The following is a 14,759-nucleotide window of genomic DNA, read 5'->3' on the forward strand; positions in this document are numbered from 1 at the left end:
GGCAATGATGCACAAACTTTTTGCTCCACTTCCAGCTGGCTTCCTTGTCGCTGAGGCAGTACCTCAGCTTTTCTCTCTGGACTCTCCATCTGGATGCCTCAGTAGCTGCTTGTCATAGCCCAGTTTGAACTCTGCCTTCTTCTTCAACCTTTCCCAAAGGCAGCACCCACTCCAGCAGGGTCCTAACAGCAGGGCAAGTGTGGCACAATCCCTCCTGCCATCTGCTCACTGAGTGATTGGTATTGCCTCCTAACTCGGCCTGCTTCCCCAGTCTCTTCCTCCCCATAAAAGAGCAGCTCTTTACCTCGTGTAGCAGTAGGGATCACCTTGCCAGCTGGCCTGCCATTGATCTTTCTCTCCAGAGGGAAAATACACTCATTACCCTCACCTCTGAAGACCCTTCAGTTTAACCCAGGTATGCATTCGCAGGTATGTTAACTTCTCACACCCAGTTCCCTGGCCTGTCAGTCTTTTGGAAGGACAAAGAGTTTGGAAATGTCAAAACATTTTAATTTAGGGTCAGTTTGTTTTCAAATTGCATCTGACTATGTTACCATATGTCATCTTTCTACAAGCACTGGACTTTAACAAGAGTGCATATGCCATGACTACAGCCAGCCACAGGCATCCTGTGATACTGCACAGCTGCATAATTCTATTAGCCACAGTGCACCATGAGCAGCATAAATCCAAGAAGGAAGTATGAGCTTCATTGGATAAAGTGAGGGAACTGGAAGGTTATGGACCTGAACTGTTAACATCATTCTAATAAACATTGCGACTTGCGAAAACCAGACACAAGGCAAAATGTTTTTTGGTTTTTACTTTTTTTCCTTGAAAAATGTTGGGAAAATGGAAATTTACAAGAAAAATCATTATGCTGAAACCCACATTTTCATCTTCAAATAATTTGAAAGGAGAATTTATAACTTCAGCTCATAGTTATGCCTCATAGTCTCATAGCCATGCCTTGTGGTCTCTACTTACAACCATGTTTAGTTTGCTGTTGCTTTTGAAAGTACAAGATTACTCCCAGCCCCCCAGACACCCTTGTGGTTTGATTTTTTTTGTTTCTCATCTCTTTGCTCAAGGCTCCCTGAAACCAGGGAGCTCTGGAGTAGGGTTGCTGTTAGTAATCCTCCAAGACTGCCTTTTCACCCACCAAAATTTGCTATGGGCAACTTTGTCCACTTCGGGTATCTTCTCTATGCAGGCAAACCATTCCTAAGTCTCTTTCTTCCAGGCAGACCTCTTTCCTTCTATCCGTATTTTAACAACTTCTGTAGAAAAAAAATCATTTTCTTATGCTGAGCTGCAACATTGCCTCTGTGCTCTGCAGTATTAAGGGCATCCTTTTCCTGTTTATGGCTTTTCTTTTTTCTCCACACTCACACAACAATGAAACTGCCTGGAAATCAGCAGCATTTCCGTTTTGGTCAAGTCATTCATCCAGTCACTCAGACTGGTTCATGCTGGATTAAGCACACATAAAGGAGATGCCCTGTCCAAGCTGCTTTCCATGAGACTGGACTGCACCACGTAACCTGTGGTGCCTTCCTCCCTTCTGCAGTTAAACAAAGTCCTGAGTTTTTCAGACCCTTTGCCTACAGATTCTTTTCAGGCATTCCTATTGCAAGGACATGCTTACTGAATGCTTGAGTAGTGAACACACATTAGTCTCTACAGGATCATGATCTCTGTTTTTTTAACTTCTGTGATTAAGAGTAACATTCTGTCCCAGTGAACTCAGCCTATTAGGTACTTCTGTAACAGCACCTGATGTTTTTCCCTTATTCAACTGCTCCATTTCCACCCTAGCAGGATACTGACACAGGAATCACTGCACACACACACCCCCAAAAAAAAAAAAAAAAAAAAAAGATAGAAAAATTGATGTTGTGGGCTGACTTGCCTGTCAGGGAAGAACTTAGCATGCTTAGCTGTTCCTGTCAGATGGCAATAATAAATATACTTGCCTTAGTTTTATTCACTCAGAATACTGTCAAGCATGTCTATCACATGATGCTGCGCTTATTTCAGGGTCTGGATGGTTTCTGGTAGAAGTGTTAAAACTATACAGCATCCATTTCTCCTGCTGCAGAATTAGTCTTTAGCCTAGAAACTGAAGTTGTTTCATCTCTGCACATTCTGACAGACTCACTCAGGTGAGCATCAGGCAATAGCTAATGCAGCTGCTTTTGTATGTGTGTTATTTAATCAGTGGGTGGAGGGCGGAGGGAATTCCTCCCCCAGCTCTACGCCATGCTGGCCACCCTGTGTGTCTTGCCTCCCTTCTCTCTCCTGCACTCATACATTCCCCCAGAGGCAAGATGCTGCCCAACTAGGATGCTGCCCAACTCCCTTCTCTCCGCACAGCATGAGCAATCCTCGCCTGGTGATAGTGGAATCAAATCTGCAAGGCTGTGCTCTGCTCAGCAGACTCCAGAGTTTGCTGCAAATGCAAAACTGAAATCCACCTTTGTACCGCCTACTTACCATCCAGGGGGCTTGTATGTCTTCTTGCCTTCTGTTTCTTTCCCCAAACCTCTCTTGTCAAAAGGAAGCTCTATTCTGCTGCTAGCAATGCATCCTGAGGGGTGGCAATGTTGGTGTTACCCTGCTTTCTGTGTATGGGTATTCGTGTTCACATCCTTGATTAAAGGTAGGCTTTCTTTGATACTAGTCTCTAAAATATTCTCTAGTCATTGTTTCTGCTTCTGTTTTCCTGGAGTGAATTCAATGTAAAGCTTCTACCAGCTATTTCTAACCTGAAATCTGTAACATTTGAACAGTATTTTAAGAGAGCTAAAGCAATACTAGTTTGCACACATAAAACTCTTCATTTTTGTTTGATAACAGAAACTGTTTCTAGCAAAGAATGAAAATTACATAGGAGTTCTAGTAATTTCATTTGTGCTTGAATTTTGCAATAGCTTAAATAATGCAGGCTGAAGATATGCATGTTCCGTACTCACACCTTCAAAAGTGAGAACTTGATATTTGTTCACTGTTGTTTGTGATCTATGGTTAAATATGCTGAAGTGATTTCCATCCACAAGTCTCACTGAGGTTCAGCAGAATTTTTGCTTTTAAGACACTACATCTTTTTTTAGTCTCACTTCTGCTGAGGACCAAGACATTTATGACACATACTGCTTGTGTTAGTAAGGCATAAGGCATTGTCTGAAATCAGCACCAATGGGCTGAGTATCTGTAACCGAGATATAAAAATGAAAGGCCTAAATACTTGTCTGTTTCTGTTACTTTATTTTAAAGCATATATCTCTTAAGAAGCCAGTAGGAAATTTTCAAATTAAACATGATTTTAGACTCACCAGCTTCAGTCATGAGACTTTGGTAAGAAACTCATGTTCCCATAGTAGGGTACTTCTAGTCACAGTGTGATGGATAATGATGAGGAAAATCCAAAAATGAAATTACAATTTCCTTTTTTAATGGCAAAATACATGATATGGAAACATCCAAACTTTACAGACATTCATGTGTCTTCTCTGGATGGTGCTAAAAGGATGAAACAAAACACCAGGTCATGGAAGTTTTACTGGAATTTTCTTTCCATACATGTAAGTCACCAGCAACCATTTCAGTTTTTAATTGTGATAATCCTCTGAATATGAGCATGCTTTGTATCATCTTAGAGACAGAGGTGTCATTTTTTTTCAAATGCAGGGGAAGGAAAACGTAAGCATGAAAACAGTGCAGTATGCTGAGACTAAGCATCTCCCTGTAGGACATCTGTGCAACCACAGACCCTTGTTTTCACTGAAGGAATTGTAAATTGCAAATTTATATCCTGTGCTGTGCCATAGACCACCCTGCCATAGACAAACCCCTTCTACGTTTAACATTTGCAGTCATAAATGCTTCCTATGATTGCTTTCCTGATGTGTTCTAGCACAGTCTGGGACTTCTGATCATGTATCTGAAAAACTATTTTTTCCTCATTTGTATCAGTAATATCTTTGGTGTCATCATGTAGCTTTGATAATGCAGCTGTGCTCAATACAAGGAGCATATTCTAAATCTCTGCTATACGAAGTATTTTAAATTTAAGTGCTGAATTATAGTAGTGCATTGAAATAGCAAAGTTATTAAAGAAAATTGTTTTTCTGAGCTGATGTTGTCAGTCTACACAATTTAATCTTTTGTTTTGAAATCTAAGGCTGTAGCCCTTAGCACAGTGAAAATAACTATTTCAAATTTTGTCTGTATGTAAAAGATTAAAAGCATTCTTCTTGACTTTGCAGTGAGGCAGCTCAGTGCCTGTTGTATACCTTATTCTCACTAAGCCATACACTCTGTCCTGCACTGACTGGGGATTACAGCTATGATCTCCTTTTTCCCAAAGAGCGGCTCTGTATTACGAAGATGCATGCTATTTTATAAGCTATTTTAGTATTTTCACATTTTTTTTCTCATAGAACTTAATAAATGAACTTCCTTTAGAACAAAAATTGTGCCATCTAAAGAGCTGAAATAGAAAGCATGAGGATAAAATGTAGTCATAGTTTTTAAGGCTAGGAGGAGTCATTATAATCACCTAATCAGAGTCCCTGACAGATTTTGATCCAGTAGTTGCAGCCTCAAGCTCTTAATTTCTAAGTAGCTATGCTTTTCATGAGCTCTCAGTTTTACTATAAAAACTCCCAAAGATTAAATCCACCACATTTCTTTGGTTTCTGCTTCACACCACCTACTCTGCCTGGGTCTGATATCAGGGTGGGCCAAATGGAGGCCCATAGGCTGGATCCAGCCTAGGACACGTTTCCATTCAGGCCATTCACCTTACACTTTGAGGATACAGGGAGCAGTGGGCAATGTCCTTCATTTGAAGGAATTGTTCATGTTGAAGGAAAATGCCTTCAACAGACAGCCTACTGGTAGCCCTCTTCTCCCTGTGCTCCTGTGTCTTGATACATGGTCACAAGAACAGGATCCAGAAATACAGCATGGACTAGTATGTTATCCAGCACCCTTTTTCCCTTTTCCTTACCTCTGACATAGCAGTTCTTTGTCTTTGCCAACACAGGTACCACAGCTTGCGAATCAGAGGAACGGTTATTTCACAAACTCTTCTCCCAGTACAACCAGTTCATCAGGCCAGTGGAAAATGTGTCTGATCCTGTCACAGTGTATTTTGAAGTGGCCATTACTCAGCTTACAAATGTGGTAAGACTCGTTACAGAATACTGCTGAGATTTGGGGATGGCTACAAACACATGCAAATTGCTAATGCAGCAGATGTAATTGTGATGGTTGCACCTGCAAACCTCATCGCTGACATTGTCATGTGTGCATACGTGTACGTGCCGATACCTTTGCTGTTCATTCTGTCAGCCGAGTTGCTCCAAGTACTCAAATGAGTGGTTCGAGCTACACAGATTCATTTGCTTACTCTGCAGTGCCAAACACCTTTGCTCCAGGCAGCAGCCTCTGGCACCCAGAGCAGCAGTACCAAATGTCCACTCTCCATAGGGCTAGCCCATTCCAGAGACACCTGGCTGTGCCCACATCGTGTGGCACATGGCCTAGTTCTTTTGTGGGGCCAGTGTCATTTCCCAGTGGTCCTGAGAGATGCATGGTTTTTCAGTCTGTTTCAAAATAAAATGTGATGTTTTAAAGCATGGAGCTGGGGATGAATGTTGTGTGTTCTGGGGTGCGCTGTATACAAGGGTGAGCGTGTCTGAACTGGTAGACAGGCAGGGCAGGGGAGAGGGACTGTGGAAGAAGTAAAACCTGACCTTAATCCTTGCTGAAGTCTGCTCTGTGAAGCAAATCATCCACAGACCAGAGACAGAGTTTTGATTCTGAGATACGGCAGACAGTGAAGAGCGACATTCAACAGCAACCAGGGAACTGAGTTACCTGAGAGTATAAGTGAAGGCATTGGAAGTCCTCAAGGTGAAGGCAGGTGTCACCTGCTGGGTTTCCTTTGACAAAGTGTTTTCTTTCCTCCTGGTGAAGGTAGATGTCACCCGTTAGAAGAGTTCCTTTGTCAAAATATTTTCTTTCCATGTTGCACATAGCTTGGCAGGTTTCAGCAGTTCTGTCTCACATTGTAGCCCCTGGCTCCTAGTGCTGTCTCTGGAGGAAAAAAGGAACGTTGTAAGTAAATCAGTTGGATTTTCTTATAAAATAGTCATGATTTTTACAAGAACTTAGTTTACCCCAGAGACAGGAACCCTGCAGGCTTTTAAAATTATCTTTGTGCTTAATCTTCAGTATGCAATGTTGAAGATCCATCAGCATTTTCTACCTTTGGCTTGTAAATATCTTAGATTTTTTGAGTCCACATGCTTAAAAACTAAGAACTACCCAAAGCAATAATCTTGCAGATGTTTTCATTGTGAATGCCAGCCTGCATTCATAAATACATGTAATATGAGTCATTCTGAATACTTTTAGGCTGAAGGCTCATTAGAACAAGATGCAATATTTTATTTTTGTGTCTCTTGCAGCACCTTCCTGATTCATCGCTGAGTTGCAATAGCAATAATTTGACTCTAGAAAGAAGGACAACACTGAGCTAATCTGGTGCTGGTTGAGTGCATCTGCTCTAAAGGTTTGCATAGAGATGCAGGAGCACTGTGGTACAGATGCCTTTTTCCTTGAATCTTAACCACTGCAGTACTGTGTAAACAGAGTTTTTTAAACACTGAACCCAACAAAACACAGAACAACCAGCAGAACCTTATCCCTCTGGTACTTGTCAGAGCAATTATAAGTTTTGTGCCCTCCAGGTCCGCAGGCAGGCCCCCAGCAAAACAGTGCAGCTCTTTGTATGTCTGGTATTTGTGGGGCATAATTTTTCAGTAGAGCTTTAAAAATGTTTCAGTTGAGCTGCATGTGACACTGCACAATACGTAAGCCCTCTGAAAATAGCCAGGAAAAATCTGGTATCAGTTAATGTGGAATTCTAGTTTCCAGTTTTATCAAGTAAGCTTGTGGCCATCTTAGGATGCTGTAACTGATGTATGGAGTGAAGATGTGCATGCCTGTGTTTCTTTCTAGGATGAAGTCAATCAGATTATGGAAACAAATTTGTGGCTAAGACACGTAAGTGACTGCAGTGCATTTCCCATGCATTTCTCGTTGATAAGATGAAATGTGTCTTACCTTGTAAACTACATCTATACAATAAGGCTTGTTTTGTAACAAGGATTTTAAAGGTGTGAAAAAGGAGAAGCTCCATTAACCAAAGCCCCATTTGAAAAAGTAATTTCTTTATTCTGATCTCCATGAGGTTACATCTCCCATCTTTCCTGTTTGGTATATTCTCCCTCAATTTCATGATCATTTGTTTATCTGGTAAACCTAGCTGGATGTACCCATTAAGTGTGACAAAATATGCAGTCCTAGGTCATCTCCATATTGAAGATGCCAACATTTATTAGCAAAAGGAACATGCTTCCATTTTTCCTTAAGGTTTTAGCATTTATACATAGGCAAAGATCCTTAGAGAACCTAAGCTGATGAGAAAACACGCCAGTTTCCACCAAAACCAGTTTTGTTCAGGCATTGATTGCTGTCCCACAAAGTTTTCTGTAAAAGACACTGTACGTATGACCAGGAGCTTTGGGGTAGGCTGTGAGGGCATGGAGCATGGTCCCACGATAGGACACTGGACAGCAACACAAGAGAGCTGCTCGGCATCCCTCACTGCCCCTGACTTGGAAATTTGCTGTCCCTGTGGAACCAATAATGTCCCCTGGCAGCAACTGCTTGTTAGTGTGCTCTCTCATTACGGTGCTGGTCTGCTGTGGTGCTGGCCTTCTTTAACCTGCAGGATGCACTCTCATGACAGCAGCAGCAAGGCCTGTATGTCCTCTCTGCAGTGGGGAGGTAAGCTGGCACAAGTAAGGCTCTATACTGATGTAGCAAGACAGAGGAGACATCTCAGCATGTCAGCAGTGGATAACAATTGGCATCCAATCCTCTCACAGAGGAGGGAGTAGCAAATCAAAGTGAGCAACATTCATATAGTCCAGTGTTTCTCCAGGACATGGCCTTGTTGTCTTTTGCACCGTTGTACCCTTCTGCATGTGCTACACTTTCAGCCTTTATCATAGCCTGTCATTTTACTCCTAGGAAGATCAGAAAAGCAGGTATTTGCTGATAATACAAGGTTTTAAAATCCTTGTCCATTCTTCTTTCAGATCTGGAATGACTACAAATTGCAATGGGATCCCAGAGAATACGATGGCATTGAATTTGTTCGGGTACCAGCAGACAAAATTTGGAAACCAGATATTGTCTTGTATAATAAGTATGATGAACACTTTTCCATTTTACCCTTTCTCTCAAAAGCATCCTCTTGCAGTGTCCATGAAAGACATTTTACTTTCATGGTAATTTTCTTTTCTTTGCCTCATTTGTCTTTCTAGTGCTGTGGGAGATTTTCAAGTTGAAGGCAAGACCAAAGCCCACCTTCGCTATGATGGAATGATTACCTGGACACCACCAGCTATTTTTAAAAGCTCCTGTCCTATGGATATTACCTTTTTTCCATTTGATCATCAGAACTGTTCACTGAAATTTGGCTCATGGACCTATGACAAAGCCAAAATTGACCTTCTGATCATTGGATCCAAAGTAGATATGAATGACTTTTGGGAAAACAGTGAATGGGAAATAGTTGATGCTTCTGGCTACAAACATGACATCAAATATAACTGCTGTGAAGAGATTTACACTGACATAACATATTCCTTTTATATTCGAAGGCTGCCCATGTTTTACACCATAAACCTGATCATTCCTTGTCTCTTCATCTCATTCCTGACCGTGTTAGTTTTTTACCTGCCATCTGACTGTGGTGAGAAAGTGACCCTTTGCATCTCTGTGCTCCTTTCTTTGACTGTATTTTTACTGGTGATCACAGAAACAATCCCATCCACCTCCTTAGTAATTCCTCTTGTAGGTGAATATTTACTTTTCACTATGATATTCGTGACTCTGTCAATTGTCATCACGGTGTTTGTCCTGAATATACATTACAGGACTCCAACCACACACACAATGCCCAAATGGGTTAAAACCATCTTTCTTAGCCTACTTCCTAAAGTCCTGTTGATGCAGAGACCACTAGAACAGCAGAAAAAAAACATCTCCAGGAAAAACAAGAAAGGATCAGCTAATACATCAGGCAAGTCAAAGCAGAGCAAACACAAAGATGCCAAAATACACAAGGAGCAGCAATGCAGTCACTGTGACAAGGCAACTGAACTCACTACTGCCAAAAGAAAACGACTGAGCCATCAGTCACTGAAATGGGTGGCAGAGCACATGGAGTACTCCCCAGAAGTGAAGGACGTGATTAGCAGCGTTCAGTTCATCGCAGAAAACATGAGGTCTCAAAACGAAACCAAAGAGGTAAGAGAGGTAACTACCCAGCTGGGCATGGGGTCACACTTCCAGCAAGAGAAAACATGATCTGGGAGGGCAGCCCAGAGGAAGCCGAGTTGTTGGGTCTAGAGAAGAGAATTTTGAGACCTATGAATACATCCAGGTTTCCTACAGAAAGGGAGGAGGTAAATCATCCATTGGGGATGGAACAGGAAAAGTGATCTCACCTGTTCTTCCTCTATCCCCACTGGATAATTTAAGCAGCAAGAGAGTTCTGGATTAGACATGAGGCTCACCCTTCAAAGGAAAAGTATCAGCCTGTTGCAGCCATGAGGAGTGAACTTTGATCAGGCAGAGCTGATCCTGCCATAGGGCAGGGAATAGAGTAGATGGGACCTTTCAAGGTCTCTTCCAACCCAACTTCTGTAGATCCTCAGAAGGAACCCTCTTCCACTGCTCACCAAATTCTCCGCCCTGGTAAGCAGTGACATCTCAATACTGAGCATGCTGTTTGCCAGGCAGGGTGCTTTTCTGGGTTAGTAATGGAACAAGCCAATCTGGGAACTGCTTTTTAAAGAGCAGGGCTTGTCTAGCAGCACACTACTTGATCTGGAAAAGAGCTATTCTCAGCCAGTGATAAATCTGGTAAAGATACTCCTTTCAGAATGCTGTTGTCTGTACTTAGTTTCAGTCTGGCTTTTTGATATTTTTACAGTGATTTGACTAACTGTGACTTTAGCAATACAGTATTTTCAGCCATAAAAAAAAACATAAGTGGAAATAAAAGTTGTTTTGGGGAAGACAGCTGAATAAAAATAGACAACAGATATTAATAAAGACTTTTAAAGAAGGCAAGAGAGAGGTCTAAAAATGAGACTTGGCATTTGAATTAATGGATTTTCTTGTGTGAGGTTATGAATCTTTCATCCTAGCTGGGATTACTGTCATAGAAAATAATGCATGTTGGAATTTAGAGAGTTCTGGGACCACTTTCTCAGATGTAAACACAAGCAACTAAAAGCAGCTCCAAGAAAGATTATCTGACATCCCACACACCCAGGACTCACAAGGAATAGGAATTCTCTGACATCTCGAGATGTTTTTAAAAAGTGTTTAGAACCTAATGAAACATTTATTTTTGATCTGTTTTGAAATGTTGGCTTTTGGTTTTGAAGTTTTTTAGATGCTTTATGATGGCAAAATCCATTTCAAAATTAAATACTGCTGCTGTGTTTATATTGAAAAACACAGTATCTTGTGAGGGAAATGTTGAGAGGTATTCTTTATATCAGAATATTTTGTTGAAATCAGCACAAATTCATGCATCTTCTGTGCAACCCCAAAATTACTTTTTTGCCCCTTTTTTATGTCCCGCAGAAGAAATTTCGTCTGAAAACAAAGTCCATAATGTTCTGAATAAAAGGCTACAGTTAAGGCCTGGTGATTGAATTTATAGGCTGTGTGGGTAATACATGCCAGCCCAAAGCAAAGGACAGAAGTCTATCAGCAGAGAGTAGGATGGCAATTGAGTTAAGCCTTGCTTAGTACCTATAGCTTTAATGTTTTGGTTGACCCCAACATCTTAGCCCTGCTCTTAGTGCCACACCAGGTGCATAAAACATATCCATGTACTGTATTAGCTGATTTCTCTGATGTACTCCAAAAAGGAAGAGGCTTTGTGTGAAGCAATCTGAATAACATGCCACTTTGATTATACAGCTCATGATAAGTCTTCCATTGCCAGTTTTGCTGATTTGCATTTTTCAAATCTCTCCTGCCGCATGAAATTGTATTCTTAGTCTGGTGAGTGCATCAGCAGCTCTGTACCTTACCTTTCAAAACATACTAGGAAGCAGGATTTTTCATTTGAGAAAAACCCTCTCTTTGGGGAAAAAAAGGGAGTTGTTCTCAGGCAAGCACTGAGAAACTGATTCTGCAGGCTGCTTCTGCTTCAGCCAGACTTGAAAAACTATATGGGTGATATCATGTACTAGTTCTGTATAAATAAAAGTCCCTTAAAAACTGTGGCTACATTTACAACAGCTGGAGTTCTTGCTGTGTTTTGTTCCACAAGAAGCGCAACAGCAGCCTCTTGCAGGGAAACATCAATAAACTGTGAAAACAAGTAGAAGATCCCACAATAGAGAGCTCTTAACCAGTCACTAGTTTTATATGAGTGAATGTTCTTCTGATGCGGTGGTCCCTGTATGTAGGTACAGTTTAAAGGACAGCAACTTCACTGCATGTGATTCTAAGGTATATCTCTCAGATGTACAAAATCCGTTCTGGCCTGCTTAGCACATAGCGCTGTGGTTTGCTCAGTCAGGACCCTCGCTTTGCTATAGTCCATGTGTCCAGCTCTCCAGTTTGCTGAATAAGTGGGGCTTGACTGGAGTGACAGTGTGACAAGCCAGGCCAGAACAGAAAACTGCCTCTTGTGTGGGCTGTCAGGCCAAATCCTTAGACAACGTCTAGGGATGTGCAGCTATGGCAATTCTACCTCCTGTTAAACCACCCCACTCTGCACCCACGTCGTAATCAGGTCCTATTTGTTAATGTCAGCATCACAGCCGTAGCTTACTTGAATATTTAGAAAAATTCAGCAGACTAAGACAGTGTTAAATGTTCTCAGCCAAAAGTGGTAGAAAATCAGGCCCCTTTAAAAATGCTTGAAAACTGCAACCAGTATAAGCATGACAAGCAGCATTCCTGACTGTATGTTTCTCCTCACACTCAAAAGCATAAGGGACATTTCTGCTGCATAATGTCAGCTTGCAATTTCATGTTACATCACATATAGTTTATCCTTTTCCTTTTTTTTTTCTCTTGCAGGTGGAAGATGATTGGAAATACGTAGCTATGGTAATAGACAGAGTATTTCTATGGGTATTTATAATTCTTTGTGCATTTGGGACTGCAGGGCTCTTTATCCAGCCGCTAATAGCAGATACATAACTTGATCCACGGCTTTTTATCCACTTCTGTTGTTTCGGTTTTGGTTCGGAGCTGTCCCCTATGTTTCCCTCTGCTTGCATAACCTCTCTGCTCATCACCTCCTCAGCACCCAACCACAGAGGAAAGGGAAAAGAGAGGGAAAGGTCCTCTGGGAAAGCAAACGACCCAAAACAGAATGAGAAGAGGACTGAAAATGGGAAATGAGTGTGTGGTCTTTCTACAGCAGAATGCCTGGGATTTTTAGAGTGCCTGTCTGTCTTTACTCAGTGAGATCTGCAATAACAATCACACTGAGGATCATAGGAGCAGATTGAAGTTATTGAGCTTTTCCCTTGGTTTCAGTACAGGGAGATACTAGGACAGTTCAGGCACTTTTGAGTGCATTGCCCAAAGAGGACTCTACCTGGCTTCATCTTTCTTTCCTGATCATAACTTTTCCTCAGCTTTGAATTAATTTACATTTCCTCTATTTCTCTCCTTGTACAACAGTTAGCGTTTGGTATGGTGCTTAGATGAGATACCACAGTCCTACTGACTGAATCAATGCTCTTCATTGTGTTTTTGTATCAGGACAGCCAATAATCAAAATAAAAGTACAATTAAACCAATCCCTTGACCTGTGACATTTTCAATACAATCTAAAATAAGGGGTCCCCATCTTCTGCAATATATGTACACAAATGAGGGTCCCAGATCAACAAAGCATTTACATTTATGTTTGAAGTCAGACAGGTCTTAAGCACTTAATCATAGCTGAAGACAAACTGGCAATATTTTGCACTGCATGTAGCCTTGCTGACAGTATTTGAAGCATCCTAGAGTCACCAGAGAGGAATAACCTGGATGCACTATGAAAAAGACCTGAAGTATTTTTGGTTACCATGCAAGGCATCCACATTTGAAACCTACCATGCTTCTAAGACCTTTAAAAACTAGTTCATCTGCCATTTAACTTTGCATGTGACTAAAGTCCTCTTTACTTCCTGATACTGAGTATGAAGAGTTTGGTGAGCTCCAGTAGAATTTCCAAGTTGCGTGTCTTTTGTCAGGTTAACAGCGGTCCCTGTTAAAACTCTTGCTTTCTCGGGCTGAGACATAAGCCCAGCGGGGAAGGTTTTGTCCCTGAGTAGGTACTCATCACAGACAGAATTGGCTTGACAACATTTGATTGATCTGAGTTTTCCCATGTTTTTAAAACCCAAGACCAGCAGAAGAAGGCTGGCTATCATGAATCCCATGCAAAGCTGGGCACCTTGGTCTGAACAGCTCTGCAGTGGTTTCTGTTTGCTGGCTCCTCATAGATCAGGGCTGTGTGTGCAGACCTGTACCTGTAGGGACACTTCCTTCAGGGCTGAGGCTGCTGCTATATAATCAGTGCCCAGTCCTAGTGCACTTAATCCTGAAACACTCTGTAGATGTGTACCTGATGTGGTTTCTATACGACGTGGACAGTTTACCCTATGGTCCCTTGTCTGTTTAGATTCCTGCTGGTTTTGTGGTGAAGGATTCTTCCCTAAAAGGCACCATTTCAATTAAAGCCAATGGTTTCAAGAGTAAAAACTTCTTTTCTCTCACCGGAGGCTCTAAATTTAACTGTACAGTGTCAGTGCAGTGTTTTCAGTGTCTGCTTTGAACATCACCAATCCCTGGAAAATATGAGTCCCTGTTTCTGAAGTCCCTGACTGGCCTTTTGCTCTTTTTTGATGCTCCATAATAAAGAAAATAGAACTGAATAAATGTGTATGTCAGAGATAAAGATGGAATGACAAGAATATAACTGTCTTAATCCAGTAGCTGAAATATGTAAAGTCATGATTTTCTAGAAAAAAACTGTATTTTCTGTAGTCCGCATGAATGTTGCATAATTATGCAGCAACTGACAGACAGATGTATGAACAAGCATGGTTTGTTTTGTCAGCCTGTCAATTAAATATCACTTCTGGGATATACCTCCTCAAAGGATTTGTATTTTGTTAAAAACTCCCTGCTGTACAAATGTGTTCAGAGGTGCTACGGAATGACATTTGCTATGCTGGCTCTTTAATCAGGAAGGAGGGGCAGGGAAAGAAGGGGAATTTGAAGAGGAGAGCTGCATTCTGAACTCAAAAGTTTCATTTCTACAGGAAAGACATCTGATTGCCAGCATTTGCTGTTTTCAGTTCGTGACCACACAATGAAAATAGTGCAGCTGAAGATGTACTGCATTGGTGGTTTAGGCATGACAGCTACTACCCCACAGCCAGTAAGCTGACTTTGGCAAAATCCCTGACTTTTTGTCAAAACATTCACAATTGTACAGCTGTCATTTACAGCAACACACATCTCTCTGTCTTGCCTCTGGACCTCAAAAATAGGGTCTGGACAGTTTAGCTCATCAGCCTGGTATCCTAAGAAAGTAAGATTTACAAAGTCATGTTCTGTCTCTTTCCAAGTGTAGT

The 14,759-nt window shown here is 41.4% G+C and overlaps 1 protein-coding gene across 1 annotated transcript; it reads left to right on the plus strand.

Annotated features, from left to right (window-relative positions):
• Positions 1–2,299: 2,299 nt before the first annotated feature.
• CHRNA6 (cholinergic receptor nicotinic alpha 6 subunit) lies at positions 2,300–13,382 on the plus strand. The gene is made up of 6 exons (XM_056325581.1): positions 2,300–2,662; positions 5,051–5,190; positions 7,033–7,077; positions 8,178–8,287; positions 8,406–9,393; positions 12,199–13,382. The coding sequence occupies exons 1-6, from the start codon at positions 2,347–2,349 to the stop codon at positions 12,319–12,321; spliced, it is 1,722 nt and encodes a 573-aa protein (XP_056181556.1). The 5' UTR covers positions 2,300–2,346; the 3' UTR covers positions 12,322–13,382.
• Positions 13,383–14,759: the final 1,377 nt, after the last annotated feature.

The sequence above is a fragment of the Falco biarmicus genome, chromosome Z, assembly GCF_023638135.1.
Source record: "Falco biarmicus isolate bFalBia1 chromosome Z, bFalBia1.pri, whole genome shotgun sequence".
Taxonomy (NCBI): domain Eukaryota; kingdom Metazoa; phylum Chordata; class Aves; order Falconiformes; family Falconidae; genus Falco; species Falco biarmicus.

Coding starts and splice junctions, on each gene's coding strand:
- CHRNA6 (XM_056325581.1), top strand. CDS start 2,347: ATGCTGCCCAACTCCCTTCTCTCCGCACAGCATGAGCAATCCTCGCCT. Junction 2,663..5,050: donor GTTCACATCCTTGATTAAAG/GTAGGCTTTCTT, acceptor TTGCCAACACAG/GTACCACAGCTTGCGAATCA. Junction 9,394..12,198: donor CTCAAAACGAAACCAAAGAG/GTAAGAGAGGTA, acceptor TTTCTCTTGCAG/GTGGAAGATGATTGGAAATA.